The sequence below is a fragment of the Amphiprion ocellaris genome, chromosome 12 (genome assembly GCF_022539595.1).
Source record: "Amphiprion ocellaris isolate individual 3 ecotype Okinawa chromosome 12, ASM2253959v1, whole genome shotgun sequence".
Classification (NCBI taxonomy): domain Eukaryota; kingdom Metazoa; phylum Chordata; class Actinopteri; family Pomacentridae; genus Amphiprion; species Amphiprion ocellaris.
In genome coordinates, this window is record NC_072777.1 from 1,622,731 (window position 1) to 1,636,766 (window position 14,036).

A 14,036-nucleotide genomic window follows, 5' to 3' on the forward strand; every position below is an offset into this window, starting at 1 on the left:
GTGGCAGAGTGTGTGTCAGAGTGTGTGTCTGTGTGTGGCAGAGTGTGTGGCAGAGTGTGTGTCTGTGTGTGGCAGAGTGTGTGGCAGAGTGTGTGTCTGTGTGTGGCAGAGTGTGTGGCAGAGTGTGTGTGTGTGTCTGTGTGTGTCTGTGTGTGGCAGAGTGTGTGGCAGAGTGTGTGGCAGAGTGTGTGTCTGTGTGTGGCAGAGTGTGTGTGTGTGTCTGTGTGTGTCTGTGTGTGGCAGAGTGTGTGGCAGAGTGTGTGGCAGAGTGTGTGTCTGTGTGTGTCAGAGTGTGTGTCTGTGTGTGGCAGAGTGTGTGGCAGAGTGTGTGTCAGAGTGTGTGTCTGTGTGTGGCAGAGTGTGTGTCAGAGTGTGTGTCTGTGTGTGGCAGAGTGTGTGGCAGAGTGTGTGTCTGTGTGTGTCAGAGTGTGTGTCTGTGTGTGTCTGTGTGTGTCAGAGTGTGTGTCTGTGTGTGGCAGAGTGTGTGGCAGAGTGTGTGTCTGTGTGTGGCAGAGTGTGTGTCTGTGTGTGGCAGAGTGTGTGGCAGAGTGTGTGGCAGAGTGTGTGGCAGAGTGTGTGGCAGAGTGTGTGGCAGAGTGTGTGTCTGTGTGTGGCAGAGTGTGTGTCTGTGTGTGGCAGAGTGTGTGTCTGTGTGTCACCTTGCGAGCACCAGCTGCCAGTTGATCTGTTTGTTGGACAGACGGATGAGACCGAAAGGCAGAGAGGAGCTGGATGGGCTGAAATTAACAAATTAATACATTGAAACAGGTTATTAACTACACACACAAAGACATAAATATAATATTCTGATATTAAATTGTGATTATTGTAGGTTTATAATCATAATATGTCAATTAGTACCATAAATTTGTATCTTATCACATAATACTACAGGTTTTTAATTTTAATATTTAAAGTGGTCACGTATATTTGTGTATTATTTAACATAATAGGGTCTTAAAAGTCATATTTACACTACGTGAACTTATACAGTAAATAATAGCGTAAGGTGTAAATTTAAATTAGACATTTTAATATTTTAATTAAATTAAACCTATAATTTCTATATGATGTAATAGTATAATTGTAAAATATTTATACTGTAAAAATATATTACATTAAAATTTCTATACCAAATAATAGTATAAAGTATTGTACTCATATTACAATAATATAATGCAATAAAATATAATGTAATATAACACTGTAATCTTAAAATATAGGTTTGACAGGTAAATTTGTATTTAAAAATTATTATGAAATACTATTTAATATTTTAAATAAACTAAATATTAAAATATTTAACTGTATATATGATATAATAGCTTTTTACTTATATAATATAATATAATATAATATAACATAATATAATATAATATAAATTGAAGCCCCTTAACTTCCATATTTAAATTAGTCTAGAAAATTTATATTTTAGTCAGATTAATTGAGATAATTGATGAAACTGTGGGTCTGAAGCTTGATATATAAATTGGATAAAATTAGCTAATCTTGATTAATAATTAATGTTGACTCCTAAATTAGTCTGGTAAGTTTAAATATTCAATAATTCTGTTGGGTATTTACCCTAAACTTTAATTAGTCAGGTACATTTAATTTAAAAAATACTGTGGATATTTCAGTCTAATATTAAAGTCAGTCAGGTGACTTTATTATATGCAGATCTAAATCATAATATTTAATGAATTCAAGTCAATTTATATCTACAATATTATATTTTAGCCAAAAAGTTTTAGTCAATCAGTCTTATTTTTCTTTTTTTTTTTTTTTTTTTTGTCTGCATTTGTTCTCATTGTTTAAGTCCACAAAAGGGGAGTCAATATTGTATGAGACTGATGCATATTTTAGTCTTGCAGCCAAATATTTTAATATTTAGTGCATGTGTGTGACCATCACCAGCCCTCCCTGAAAGCTAAGCAGATATTCTTTATTAGAATTCCCTATTATGAGCCAGGGAGGGCAGTGCTACACCTCAGTGATGTGTGGGGGAAACAAAGACTGGACAGGACGAACAGGACGAACAGGGATAGAAAATAACAGGCGGTGCTATTGCAATTAAAGATTGTAAGGTGGTGTGTTATTCCCAACTACTAACTGTCCATCAATGAATAAAAAAATAAATAAAAATTTGAAAAAAGAAAAGAAAACCAAACCAGCACAAAAGAAAAAGAAAATCAATAAATAAATGATTAAACAAATGGTACTGAGCACCATAATTGTGGATGTCTTGATAGTATAGTATAGAATAGAATAGGCCAGAAGAGGATACTAGTGCAAGAGAGAATGAGTTTAGGGTAGAGACTCTGGAGAGATTCTCAGCACATTCTGGCGGGTCCCATCATTCGCTGACAATGGGACTCGGCAGTAGCTGGTGAGACCTGATCAAACATGCAAGTGTGAAGAACCCCGAAGCCCAGAACAGCAATCATGGCAAGGCAGGGCCAAGTCAACAGGGCATCCCTCCCCCCGGGCCGTAGGAGCCACAGGGTGGCGCCCCCAGAGAGCCACCAGGGCCACCGTGAACGACGCGAACCCGGAGAACAAGAGGGAGCAGCTACTGACACCCCCAGCGCGCCCAGACCGACCCAGGCGGCCCGGGGCACGAGGACCCACCCGCCCCCCAAACCCCCACCCCCCCCCCCCCCCCCCCCCCCCCCCCCCCCCCCCCCCCCCCCCCGCCCCCCCCCCCCCCCCCCCCCCGAGGGGGCCAACGGCCCCACACAGCCAGGAAGCCAGACACAGGGGCCGAGCGGCCCACCGAAGGGGCGGCAACCAGCCCATCACAAGGCAGGCCGCCACCGGGAGCCGGCCAGAGGAAATCGGAGCCGGGACCCGATGCGAGTCCAGAGGGTAAAAATGGACAGTGTGGTGGGGCCCGGCGACGCCGACAGGGAGGCACCCCGCATACCCCCCGCACCAGGCCCCAGGTGAGCGCAGTACACCCAGGGCCCCCACTCCCCGCAATGCGCCCTGACAACCCACCAGGACAGAGCCACCACATGCCACCAGCCCGCAGTACAGCCACAGCGCCCACCAGGACGGCCAATCCAGCCCCCGCAGCCCACCAAGAGCCATCGCACACCTGGACCCGTCGGGCACGCAGGAGAACCCCCCCCGACCACAGCCCCCAGGTCCCGGGGACCCCCCAGCCACAGCAACACGGATGATGGTCCACCCCCGCCACCCCATAGCCATAAGGGGGCCGGGTCCCACCAGCGAGGCCATATTAGTGAAATCCCCCATTACTCCCTATTAATATGTCTCCCGATCCCAGACTGGAGACATTATCCCTGCACCGTGATAGTGTAACCCTGAGTGTCATGTGGTGCATTAAAAGTGGGGAGGCTGGGCGAGGCGTCCAGGGGGCGGGCCAGAGGACCACAGAGGATGGCTACTCTGCAGCCTACCCTGGCCCAAGTTCCCCGAGCCGTCCCAGACCTACCCCCAAGGTGTGAGTGTGTGTGGTGCATTAAAAAGAAATTAGAGAGCAGGGGAGGCAAGCAAGAGGGTGATGGGGAAGAGACAAGGCCGTAGAGCCCTGCCATCCGCCCCACCACAGAGCCCATCATTCCTGCCCCCACCTGCTCTCGGGGCCCTAGCTGTTGTGTCCCTATATGTGCCTAAGAGTAACTATATACAGTGATGTGGAGTATGTGAAGTGCACAGTAAGAGGCAGTCTGGTGTGGATCCGGCCCATGAGGAGAGAGCAGCGGGGGAGACAGGTAGTAAGACCACCGGTACTGATGCAGAGGGCCCCCAGAGCCCAGAGGCAAGAGGCCGAGGTGGGCCCACACGAACCCGACCGGCCCGGCCAGCACCGAAACCCCCAGAAGTCGCAGCGCTAGAGCAGCGCCCCGGTAGGCGCCACAGCCCCACCACGGGCCAGCCGCATGCAGCACCCCGCCCCGGAGGGAGGACCAGGCCGCACCACTAGGAAGCAAGGGCCATGAGCCCCCACGCCCACCCCGGAGCCGGCACGTCCAGGATGCAGGGCGCCCACCCGCAGCACCACCGAGACCCCACCCACCCCACTACTCCCCAGGACAGCACCGGGCCCGGACAGAAGCCCCCAGCCAGCAGAAACTTATCTCCAGTGGCGGCACACAGGCAAGTACCAAGGCCTGTGCCCGGATGAGCCAGAGCCACCCCCCCAGAGAGACCACCCGGCCCCCATGCCAGACCCCCAGGCAGCGGAGGGCCCCCAGCCCCCCCAGGGGAGGGAGAGGGACGAGGACGAGCGGCCAGGCAGGAGAGGAGGGAGGAGGAGGGAAGCAGAGCAGGAAGGGACAGGGGAGCGACCGGAGGGCCGACCCACCCCAAACCCCAGGGCCAGCCAGGGCGCCCCAGAAGAGACCAGCCGCCGCCACCCCCAAGGCCCCAGGAGAGCGCAGACCCAGCAGACCCAGGGCTCAAAGGGAGAGACACCGGGGACACCCACCCCCAGGCAGAGGGGCCCGAGCCACGCCGGCCCCGCAGAGCCAGAGAGCAACCCCAAGAGCAATAGGGAAGGGACACCACTAGTGCATGTACACAGCCTTGAAGTCCATGGTGCCATCCTACTTAAAAAGGTAGAGGGTTAATAAACTGAAATAAAGCAGAGAGAAGTCAGACCATACACACAGACAGAATAATAATTACAATTTTATGAGGGAAATGGCATACGCCCACATACAAGCGGAGGCTATAGATTAATATTTATTGATTTAATAAATGGAGACCATTTTTCTTTGAAGGAGTCCAATTGGTTTTTTCTGATAGCAGATATTCTCTCTAGTGAAATGTGTTCTGTGAGGAGGTTCAGCCACTGGATGATGTTGAGGGCTTTCTTATCTTTCCAGTTAACTAAAATTGTCTTTTTGGCAATGGCGATAGCTGCAAGTGTGGGTTGGATATGAATGTCTGGTAGGGCTGTTTGCGTTAGATCACCAATTAGGCAAACGTTTGGGGAATGTGGAATCCTGCAGTCCAAAATATTGGAGAGTTTCTGTGTGATTGTTACCCAGAATTGATAGACGGGTGTACAAAGCCACAGAGCGTGAAAGTAAGTGTCAGTCATGTTTTGGGTGCATTGCGTACATGTGTCTGAGCGTGAGAAGCCCATTTTATACTGTTTATATTGCGTTATATGCGTTCTGTGAAGCACCTTAAATTGGATCAATTGTAAGTTGGTGTTTTTAGTCATTTTAAATGTGTTTTCACAGATCTGGGTCCAAAAATCAGAGTCAAAAGATTTGGATACGTCTTTTTCCCATTTTTGAGTTGGTAGGTGTATAGAGTGTGTCTTTGAGAGTAAACTATAAATTTTTGAGAGATTCTTTTATTTCTTGGAGAGAGTTTCACAATGTAGTCGACAAATTCAGGTGGCTGTAAATCCGTTGGCTGTAAAGTAGTCTGAAGCGATGGAATTCTACTTGTAAAGTCTTCTTTACCTGTAGGTACTGAAGAAAATTTCCATTTCTTATTTCAAATGTTTGGAATAAGTTTATATATGTCCTAAATGTGTTATCATCCAGAAGGTGATGGAGGTGAGTGACTCCTCTCTCTGCCCATGTGCTGAAATAAAGAGCTATTTTGTTGTTTGCAAAATCAGGGTTGTGCCAGATTGGGGAGAGTATACTGGGTTTTAATTGGGAGCCTGTGGTTTCCAGTGCTTTCCACCAAGCAGACAAGGTGGAAGCGATCATAGGGTTCTTGAAGCAGGAGTGATGTTTAAGGGCAGAAGTGATAAAGGGAAGGTCAGAGATTTTGATCTGGTTACAATCTAACTGTTCTAGTTCAGCCAGGAGTTATATTCTTCATGTGGATGTATCCATTTGGTGAGATATTGTATTTGGTTGGATAAATAATAATACATGAAGTTGGGAGCCTCCAGTCCCCCTTCGGATTTATTCTTCTGGAGGGTAGTCAACTGATTTTAGCCTTTTTATTCTTTGAGTAGAATTTACCAATAGCGGAGTCTAACGATTGGAACCACTTTGATGTGGGTTTAAATGGAATCATGGAGAAAAGATAGTTGATTTTAGGTAATATTTTCATTTTGACTGTAGCTATTCGTCCCAAAAGGGAGATGGGGAGGTTGTTCCAACGCCTCAGATCATCACAGACTTTGTCCAAAAGTGGAGTGAAGTTCAGGTGAACTAATTCTGAGAGTTTGGAGGAAATATTTATGCCCAGATATCTGATGTTGCCAGTAGGAAAAGAATAATGCGAGTTTTGGGCTGCGGGCTTCCACGAGTTTTCTGTTAAAGGTAATATAATTGATTTTGACCAGTTGACGGAGTAGTCTGAAAGACGCGAGAAGGTTGTGATGAGGTTAAATACTTCCTTTACTGAAGTTTTGGGTTCTTGTAGATAAAGTAAAATGTCATCTGCGTATAGGTTAATTTTATGTTCAGACTCCAGAGCGCAGATACCTTTGATATCGGTGTTCTGACGTACAGCTGTTGCTAATGGTTCGATAAAGATCGCAAACAATAAGGGAGAGAGTGGGCATCCCTGTCTCGTTCCCCTTTGCAGACTGAAGCTTTGTGAAGTGATCCCATTAGTGGTGACTGTAGCCTTGGGTGAGTTGTACAGAGCTGATACCCACTGGATAAATGATTCTCCGAAGCCAAATTTGTGGAGCACAGCAAAGAGAAAGGACCAATTAACTTTGTCAAAGGCTTTTTCTGCGTCCAGTGACATAACAATAGCTTCTTTGTTGTGGCGTTGCGTCAAAGAGATTAGATTTAGAAGTCTTCTGATGTTGTTGGTGGAGTGTCGGCCATTTATAAATCCTGTTTGATCGCTGTGAATTATTGATGGGATGATTTTCTCCAGCCTAGAGGCGAGAGCTTTTGAGATAATTTTGATGTCGGTGTTGATTAGTGACAGAGGTCGATAGCTAGAGGGAAGCGTAGGATCTTTGTCTGGTTTCAATAATAATTTAATTGCAGCTGTATTCATGTGCGGACTGATATAACCATTATTTTTAATCTCTGTCACTGTCCTGAAGAAAAGGGGTGCTAACATTGACCAAAAATGTTTAAGAAATTCAGCAGGGAAACCATCAGGACCAGGTGCCTTGCCTGCTGGCATACTGTCTAATGCACATTGTAATTCTTTCATAGTCAATGGAGCATCTAATATGTCTCTGTAATTTGACGTTAGTTTGGGCATGTTTAAATTGTTGAGAAAATTATGAATATCTTCCATGTTTGGGTTAGCTGCTGCTGAGTATAAACTCTGGTAATAATTATAGAAGATCTGGTTAATTTCCTGAGGTGACTGAGTATATTTTCCTGAGGGATCCTGAATTGCTGTTATGAAGGATTTTTCTTTATTGCGCTGCAGTTGGTTCGCCAGGAATTTTCCTTATTTATTATTGTGTTCAAAATCATTATATCTTAGTTGTTGTAATAAAAACTCTGTTTTCTTGGATAGGATATTATCGAGGTTTAGTTTTGCATTTTGTAGTTCGGACCATAATTGATCACTTGGGTTTATTGCATAATTCTCTGTAAGTGGTTTAATTTTTTCTTCAATTTCTTTCTCTGTTTGTAGATCTTTTTTTTTCTTGTATGAGGAGTACGATATTATTTTACCTCTGATTACGGCCTTTCCAGTTTCCCAAAGCAAAGATGGAGATAAGTCATTAGAGTCATTGTTTTTTAGAAAGTCTTCCCACTCACTCCTTATTACTTGATCAAATTCTGGGTCTTTGAGTAGAGCGATGTTGAGGCGCCAAGTCTGAGGAGGTTTAGGGATGGAATCTGTTTGCAGGCTGAGTGATATTGGTGCATGGTCGCTGATAACGATTGGGTGGATTTTAGTGGTAACTTTATGTGCGATAGAGTTATTTAAGAGGAAAAAGTCAATTCTTGAAAATGTTTTGTGTACCGCAGAAAAAAACGTATAGTCCCTCTTTGTTGGGTTTTTGAGTCTCCAGACGTCGTCTAGTCCAAAATCTTTCATATAGTCATGTATAACTTTAACTGATTGTGATTGTTTTGCATGTATTGGACTATTAGATCGATCTACTGAAGGGTTTAAAACTATGTTGAAGTCACCACCGATAATAGTTGTTGAGTTAGCAGATAAATCTGCTAAGTGAGAGAAAACAGTGTGAAAGAAGGCTGGATCATCATTATTCGGAGCATAGAGGTTTACAATAGAATATAATTTATTAAAGATTGTTGCCTGGATAATAATATATCTGCCCTCTGAGTCCGTTACAGTACTGTTTAAAGTGAATGGTACTCTCTTATGGACTAGAATGGAGACCCCTTTTTGTCTGCTGTTATAACAAGATGAAAAGATAATACTATAATTCGAATCTGATAAAGATTTTTCTTCCAACTGTAGTAAATGCGTTTCTTGGAGGAGCAAAATATCTGCTTTTAATTTAGAGACATAGTCCATGATTTTAACTCTTTTTGTTTGTGAGCGTATGACATTAACATTCCAGGCTACGATATTAAACTTGAACATAGAGAGAGAAGATGTTCTGTCACTGAGTATGTAGTAATGTAATATAACATCTGTGTGTGTCCTTGTGAGCTGTCTGTTGCTGTCTGTGAGCTGTGAGTGTTGGAGAGAGATGTATACAGCAGGTCAGGATCTATATATACATTATAGAATAGCACATCATTGCCTGAAAAACTATCAACAAACACATTATAAAACATACAAGCACAATAAACATGGGGGGTACATAGAGTGTGAGTGAGAGTGTAGGGGGTGAGTGTGTGAGAGGGTGAGAGGGCTAAAGGGAGACATATAGAGAGGGAGAGAGAGAAAAGTAGAAGGAGGAGGGGGTTCTCCAGTGGGGAGTGTAGGTTAGGAGAGTGAGACATTTACATCCGTGAGATTTTTTTTTTGATAACATTTTCTAACATAAATGACTAAGTGATATATTAAACGTTTAAGCCAGTTTGTTTTATTTATTTATTTATTTATTTTTTTTTTTTAAGAAGAGCCAGGGGGTAATGGAGGGTTCCCGAAATAGCTGCCCATCTATGTACAGTTTGTCCACAACCAGTGCAGTCCGTTTACCTTTCTGTCTGTGTTCTTTCATGATGGGATATAATACTTTGCGCCTCTCGTTGATTTCCCTGGGAAACTGGTCGTTCATCCCGAACGACGTGCCTTTCAGCTCCCGTCCTTTGCTCCTTACGAGCACTTTCTGCTGGAAGTGCTCGAACTTTGCAATGATAGGACGGTGTCGGTTTCCTCCTCGGGGTCCGAGCCGGTGGACGCGGTGGAAAGTGATGTTTTTAACGGTTTCCGCAGAGATTTTAAGTGCCGACACCATAACGTTTTTAACAAGGGTCTCTGGGTTATCCGGTGTGGACTCAGGGATACCTGAAAAGATCAGGTTGTCCCGCATGCTCCTCGACTGGATGTCCAGGACGGTCTCCCTCAGGGTTTTGTTTTCCTTTTTAAGTGTATTCACCTCAGTCTTATTTTTCTGTTGAAAATCACTTTGGTTTAACCTCCATAAATTCCTTAAAAATCTAATAAAAACTTAATTAAACCAAAGTGGTTTGAAATTGGTTCCATCAAATATTAAATTTGATATTTAAAAGTTTAATTATAGCAAATTAAACATTTTAAATTAAGCCGATTAAAAATTCTATTTAAATCAATTGAAAATTAAAATTCCAATTAATATTTTGTAAATAGGATCCCAGAAATCTGAGAAGTTTTGGCTCACAGTTTGATTTAATTATTAAAATTTAGACTTTAACAAGAGCTGCAACAATTATTTCTATAAATCAGTTAGTTTATTAATTATTTAAGGATTTTTTGTTTGTTTTTTGTACTTTAAATGCAGTTATTTCAGCTTCTTAAATGTGAATATTTTCTGGTTTCTTTCCTCCTTTATGACAGTAAACTGAATTGATCTGGACAAAACATTTGAGGAAACTCTGACTATAGAACATATTTTGTTTGATGTGGCCATAAATTAGAAATACAAAGTCCTATATTACCTTTTTAGTTGCAGTTTTTCCCATCGCAGGATTGTTTTAATAGAATTCTTGATATAAATACTCCGTGTTCGTGCGTTTAGCTGTGACAAAAAACTTCTATTTCCAACTAATTAAAAGTCCACATAAAGCACAGAACAGTAAAATTTCTGATCCTTCCACAGAAAGCGAAGTGAAGCTGAGAGACAAACGCAGTCGGAGCGGTTTTTAAATATTTAAGGAGGTTATTGATGACGGAAACGAACCGCCAGCTGAGAGGAAAAGCTTCTCAGGAAACATCCAGACACAGTTTAGCACCGGATAGTTCCAATGGAGGCAAGATTTATAAAATAATGATGCTTAAAAACATACATGTGGAACAAAACATCGTCTTTGTGAGACTTTAGAGCAGCAGATTTTACACAGAATCGATCAAATACGACAAGGAGGGACTCAAATCTGCTGCAGAAAGTTACACAGAATTAAAATATACTCTCTGGCCTCATAGGAAGCAACAATAAAGAGAAATATTTGTTTTATTTTCTTTGTTTTCTCAACTGCAGCTTCGACTAACAAATGGAAAATAAACCCATTTAAAAGATTTGCATTGATGGGAAAAGTTCTCTGTTCTTCTTTGTTATCATTTGAATTTCAGAATAAAAGTAATATAGAATCAGATTTTCTTTTTTATCTAAATCAAGGAAGTCAAACTCATTTTAGTTCAGGTTCCACATTCAGCCCAGTCTGATCTGCAGTGACCAGTAAAATCACAGCATAATAACCAATAAATAACCACAACTCCTAATGGTTCCTTTGTTTTAGTGCAAAAATGTTCACATTAAAGGAATTACCTTTATGCTAAACATCATGAACAACCTGAAATTTCTAAATTCAACGGTATTATGCCTCAGTTTTATCATTTCCACAGTAAAACTTCCAGATCACAGTGTCGACAAAGAAACACAACATTGACATGAGTTTGACAGCCCTGATTTAGAAAATCAAAAAGCTAAAATGCTGGATCTGCTGTAACTTTAATGTGACTCAAAACTCTATTTAAAAATGAGCAGTAGGACATAAAAACCATGAAAGAAACTCAACACGTGTCTCACATCTGCTAGTAATGATCCCAAACTCACCTGTACCACAAATAATGGAGGATCAAGCGGAACGGCCCTGAAAAAAAATATTACAGTTAGTAAACAAAACAATGGAAAATGTACCATCATGTCACATTTTATTGGATTATTTTCCCTCTAGTTTATGTTCTTATTCATTATTTCTCCTGATGTTGCAGCTTTGCTGCTACTTTATGTGTTCATAGAAGCAATATTAGTGGAGCTCATGAGGTTTAATGTTGAATTTAAAAACACAAAAAACCTGAAAATATGTATTTACTGACAATATAGACTGTCTAAATAAAACAAAAACTACAGCATGTTGGAGGACTAGAGATAGAAAGACAGATAGACAGAAATAAATAAATGTATGTATGTATACATATGTGTATGCGTGTGTACATACAAGTATTTATATAGATAGAGAGATGAAATGTCTGCAAAATGTACAAGATAGAAAATATCCAGTGAGATAAATATTTATAGAGATAGATACACTATATTACCAAAAGTATTGGCTCGCCTGCCTTGACTGGCATATGAACATAAGTGACATCCCATTCCTAATCCATAGGGTTCAATATGACGTGGGTTCACCCTTTGCAGCTATAACAGCTTCAACTCTTCTGGGAAGGCTGTCCACAAGGTTTAGGAGTGTGTTTATGGGAATTTTTGACCATTCTTCCAGAAGCGCATTTGTGAGGTCACACACTGATGTTGGACCAGAAGGTCTGGCTCTCAGTCTCTGCTCTAATTCATCCCAAAGGTGTTCTATGGGGTTGAGGTCAGGACTCTGTGCAGGCCAGTCAAGTTCATCCACACCAGACTCTGTCATCCATGTCTTTATGGACCTTCCTTTAGCACTGGTGCACAGTCATGTTGGAAGAGGAAGGGACCAGCTCCAAACTGTTCCCACAAAGTTGGGAGCATGGAATTGTCCAAAATGTCTTGGTATGCTGAAGCATTCAGAGTTCCTTTCAGTGGAACTAAGGGTCCAAGCCCAGCTCCTGAAAAACAAGCCCACACCATAATGCCCCCTCCACCAAACTTTACACTTGGCACAATGCAGTCCAACAAGTATGGTTCTCCTGACAACCACCAAACCCAGACTGGTCCATCAGATTGCCAGATGGAGAAGCGTGATTGGTCACTCCAGAGAAGGCGTCTCCACTGCTCTAGAGTCCAGTGGTGGCTGCTTTACACCACTGCATCCCACGCTTTGCATTGCACTTGGTGATGTATGGCTTGGATGCAGCTGCTGGGCCATGGAAACCCATTCCATGAAGCTCTCTGCTGAAGCACTGTTCTGGAGCTAATCTGAAGGCCACATGAAGTTTGAAGGTCTGTAGCGATTGACTCTGCAGAAAGTAGGCCACCTCTTGGCACTATGCTCCTCAGCATCCGTCAGTTTACGTGTCCTACCACTTGGTGGCTGATTTGCTGTCGTTCCCACACACTTCCACTTTCTTATAATACAGCTGACAGTTGACTGTGGAATATTTAGGAGCCAGGAAATGTCACGACTGGATTTGTTGCACAGGTGGCATCCTATCACAGTTCCATGCTGGAATTCACTGAGCTCCTGAGAGCGACTCATTCTTTCACAAATGTTTGTAAAAGCTGTCTGCAGCCTAGGTGCTGGATTTTATACACCTGTGGACATGGAAGTGATTGGAACACCTGATTCTGATTATTTGGATGGGTGAGCCAATATTTTTGGCAATATAGTGTAGATAGATATATAGAGAGAGACAGAAAGATAGAGATAGAGAAATAGAGATAAATAGATAGATATACATAGATAGTGATAGAGATAGATGCAGTATATAAAATATCCAGTGTGCAAAAAATGTGGAAAATCTATAATTTAATAAGTGTACAGTGTCCAAAATGATTTGTATATATCTAGAACACAAAAAATGACTTGCATGTTTACAATCTCAAGATAAGTGTGCGAACATTGGCTGTAAAATAAGAACCTAAAATATATCCAGATGCAATTTAATAACTCTGATTTAACAGATTTTTTTTTTTTACCTTAACTCTTTGCTACAACAGCATAATAAAAACTGAAATTCAGTTTAGGATTTTGGTTTTTCAGAGGCCCTATCTTACCACCACTATAAAACATTTGTTTGGGCATCACTGGGTCACAGTCAGCTGCTGAATTCATTCAGTATTTTCCGATAAAAGTGGAGTTTTTTTTCTAGAAAAATCCCATCAGACAGCAGGACTCACCTGTCACAGCTTTTGCAATCAGAGAGGTGTCGTGCTCCTTGTTGCCTCGCAGCTGAAACAGTAAAACGGCGATAAGTGAGCTTATAATGATCCATTTATTCCCTCAAATGAACAAAGTTAAGTTAGATTCACTTATTATTTGCTGACAATGAATTTTAAACTCCAAAAAGCTGCTAATGTGAACGTTTGGGCGGCAAAGTAAACATTTTATTAAGCTGGCTAACTGGGGCCACATGTTTTCTGATAAAAATGACAATAAATAGAAAGTATATCAACATATAGTGACACGAAACAAGCAAACACTCCTTTACATTGTGGTGTGAGAGTCTAAAACTTGATTTCTGAATAAAAACGACCGTTAACTTGAGTTGTGTTTCTGCTACGTGGCTCTGCGCAGCTGCTCTTAATTCACGTTCGGCGGCTATTTTTGACCGATAAACGTTTAATTTAAGACCCACAGCCGCCAATAAATGAACAAAAATAGAAGCTTAACTCACCTGAGTGTCCGTTTCGGGAGGCCATTCCGTAATAACCAATAAATCGTACAAAATATTTTCATCTTCACCTTCGACCAGACTTTCTTCCGCCATGTTTACTCAAACAGAAGCAGACGGAGTCCGGCGAGGGACAAAATGTGTCACTTTTGAAGTCAAAAAATGGATATTTGTTTAGATTTATGCAAACTAAAATTTTATTAACGCATAAATACAATCAT

The 14,036-nt window shown here is 42.1% G+C and overlaps 1 protein-coding gene across 1 annotated transcript in view; it reads right to left on the bottom strand.

Annotated features, from left to right (window-relative positions):
* Nucleotides 1–13,961, bottom strand: part of nbas (NBAS subunit of NRZ tethering complex) — a 202,701-nt gene extending 188,740 nt beyond the window's left edge. The window contains exons 1-4 of the mRNA XM_055016167.1: nt 13,819–13,961; nt 13,322–13,373; nt 11,105–11,141; nt 660–737 (exon numbers count right to left, since the gene is read on the bottom strand). Coding sequence (XP_054872142.1) covers nt 660–737; nt 11,105–11,141; nt 13,322–13,373; nt 13,819–13,911 — 260 coding nt within the window. The 5' untranslated portion in view covers nt 13,912–13,961. The remainder of the gene's footprint in view (nt 1–659; nt 738–11,104; nt 11,142–13,321; nt 13,374–13,818) is intronic.
* Between the last annotated feature and the right edge of the window lie 75 nt (nt 13,962–14,036).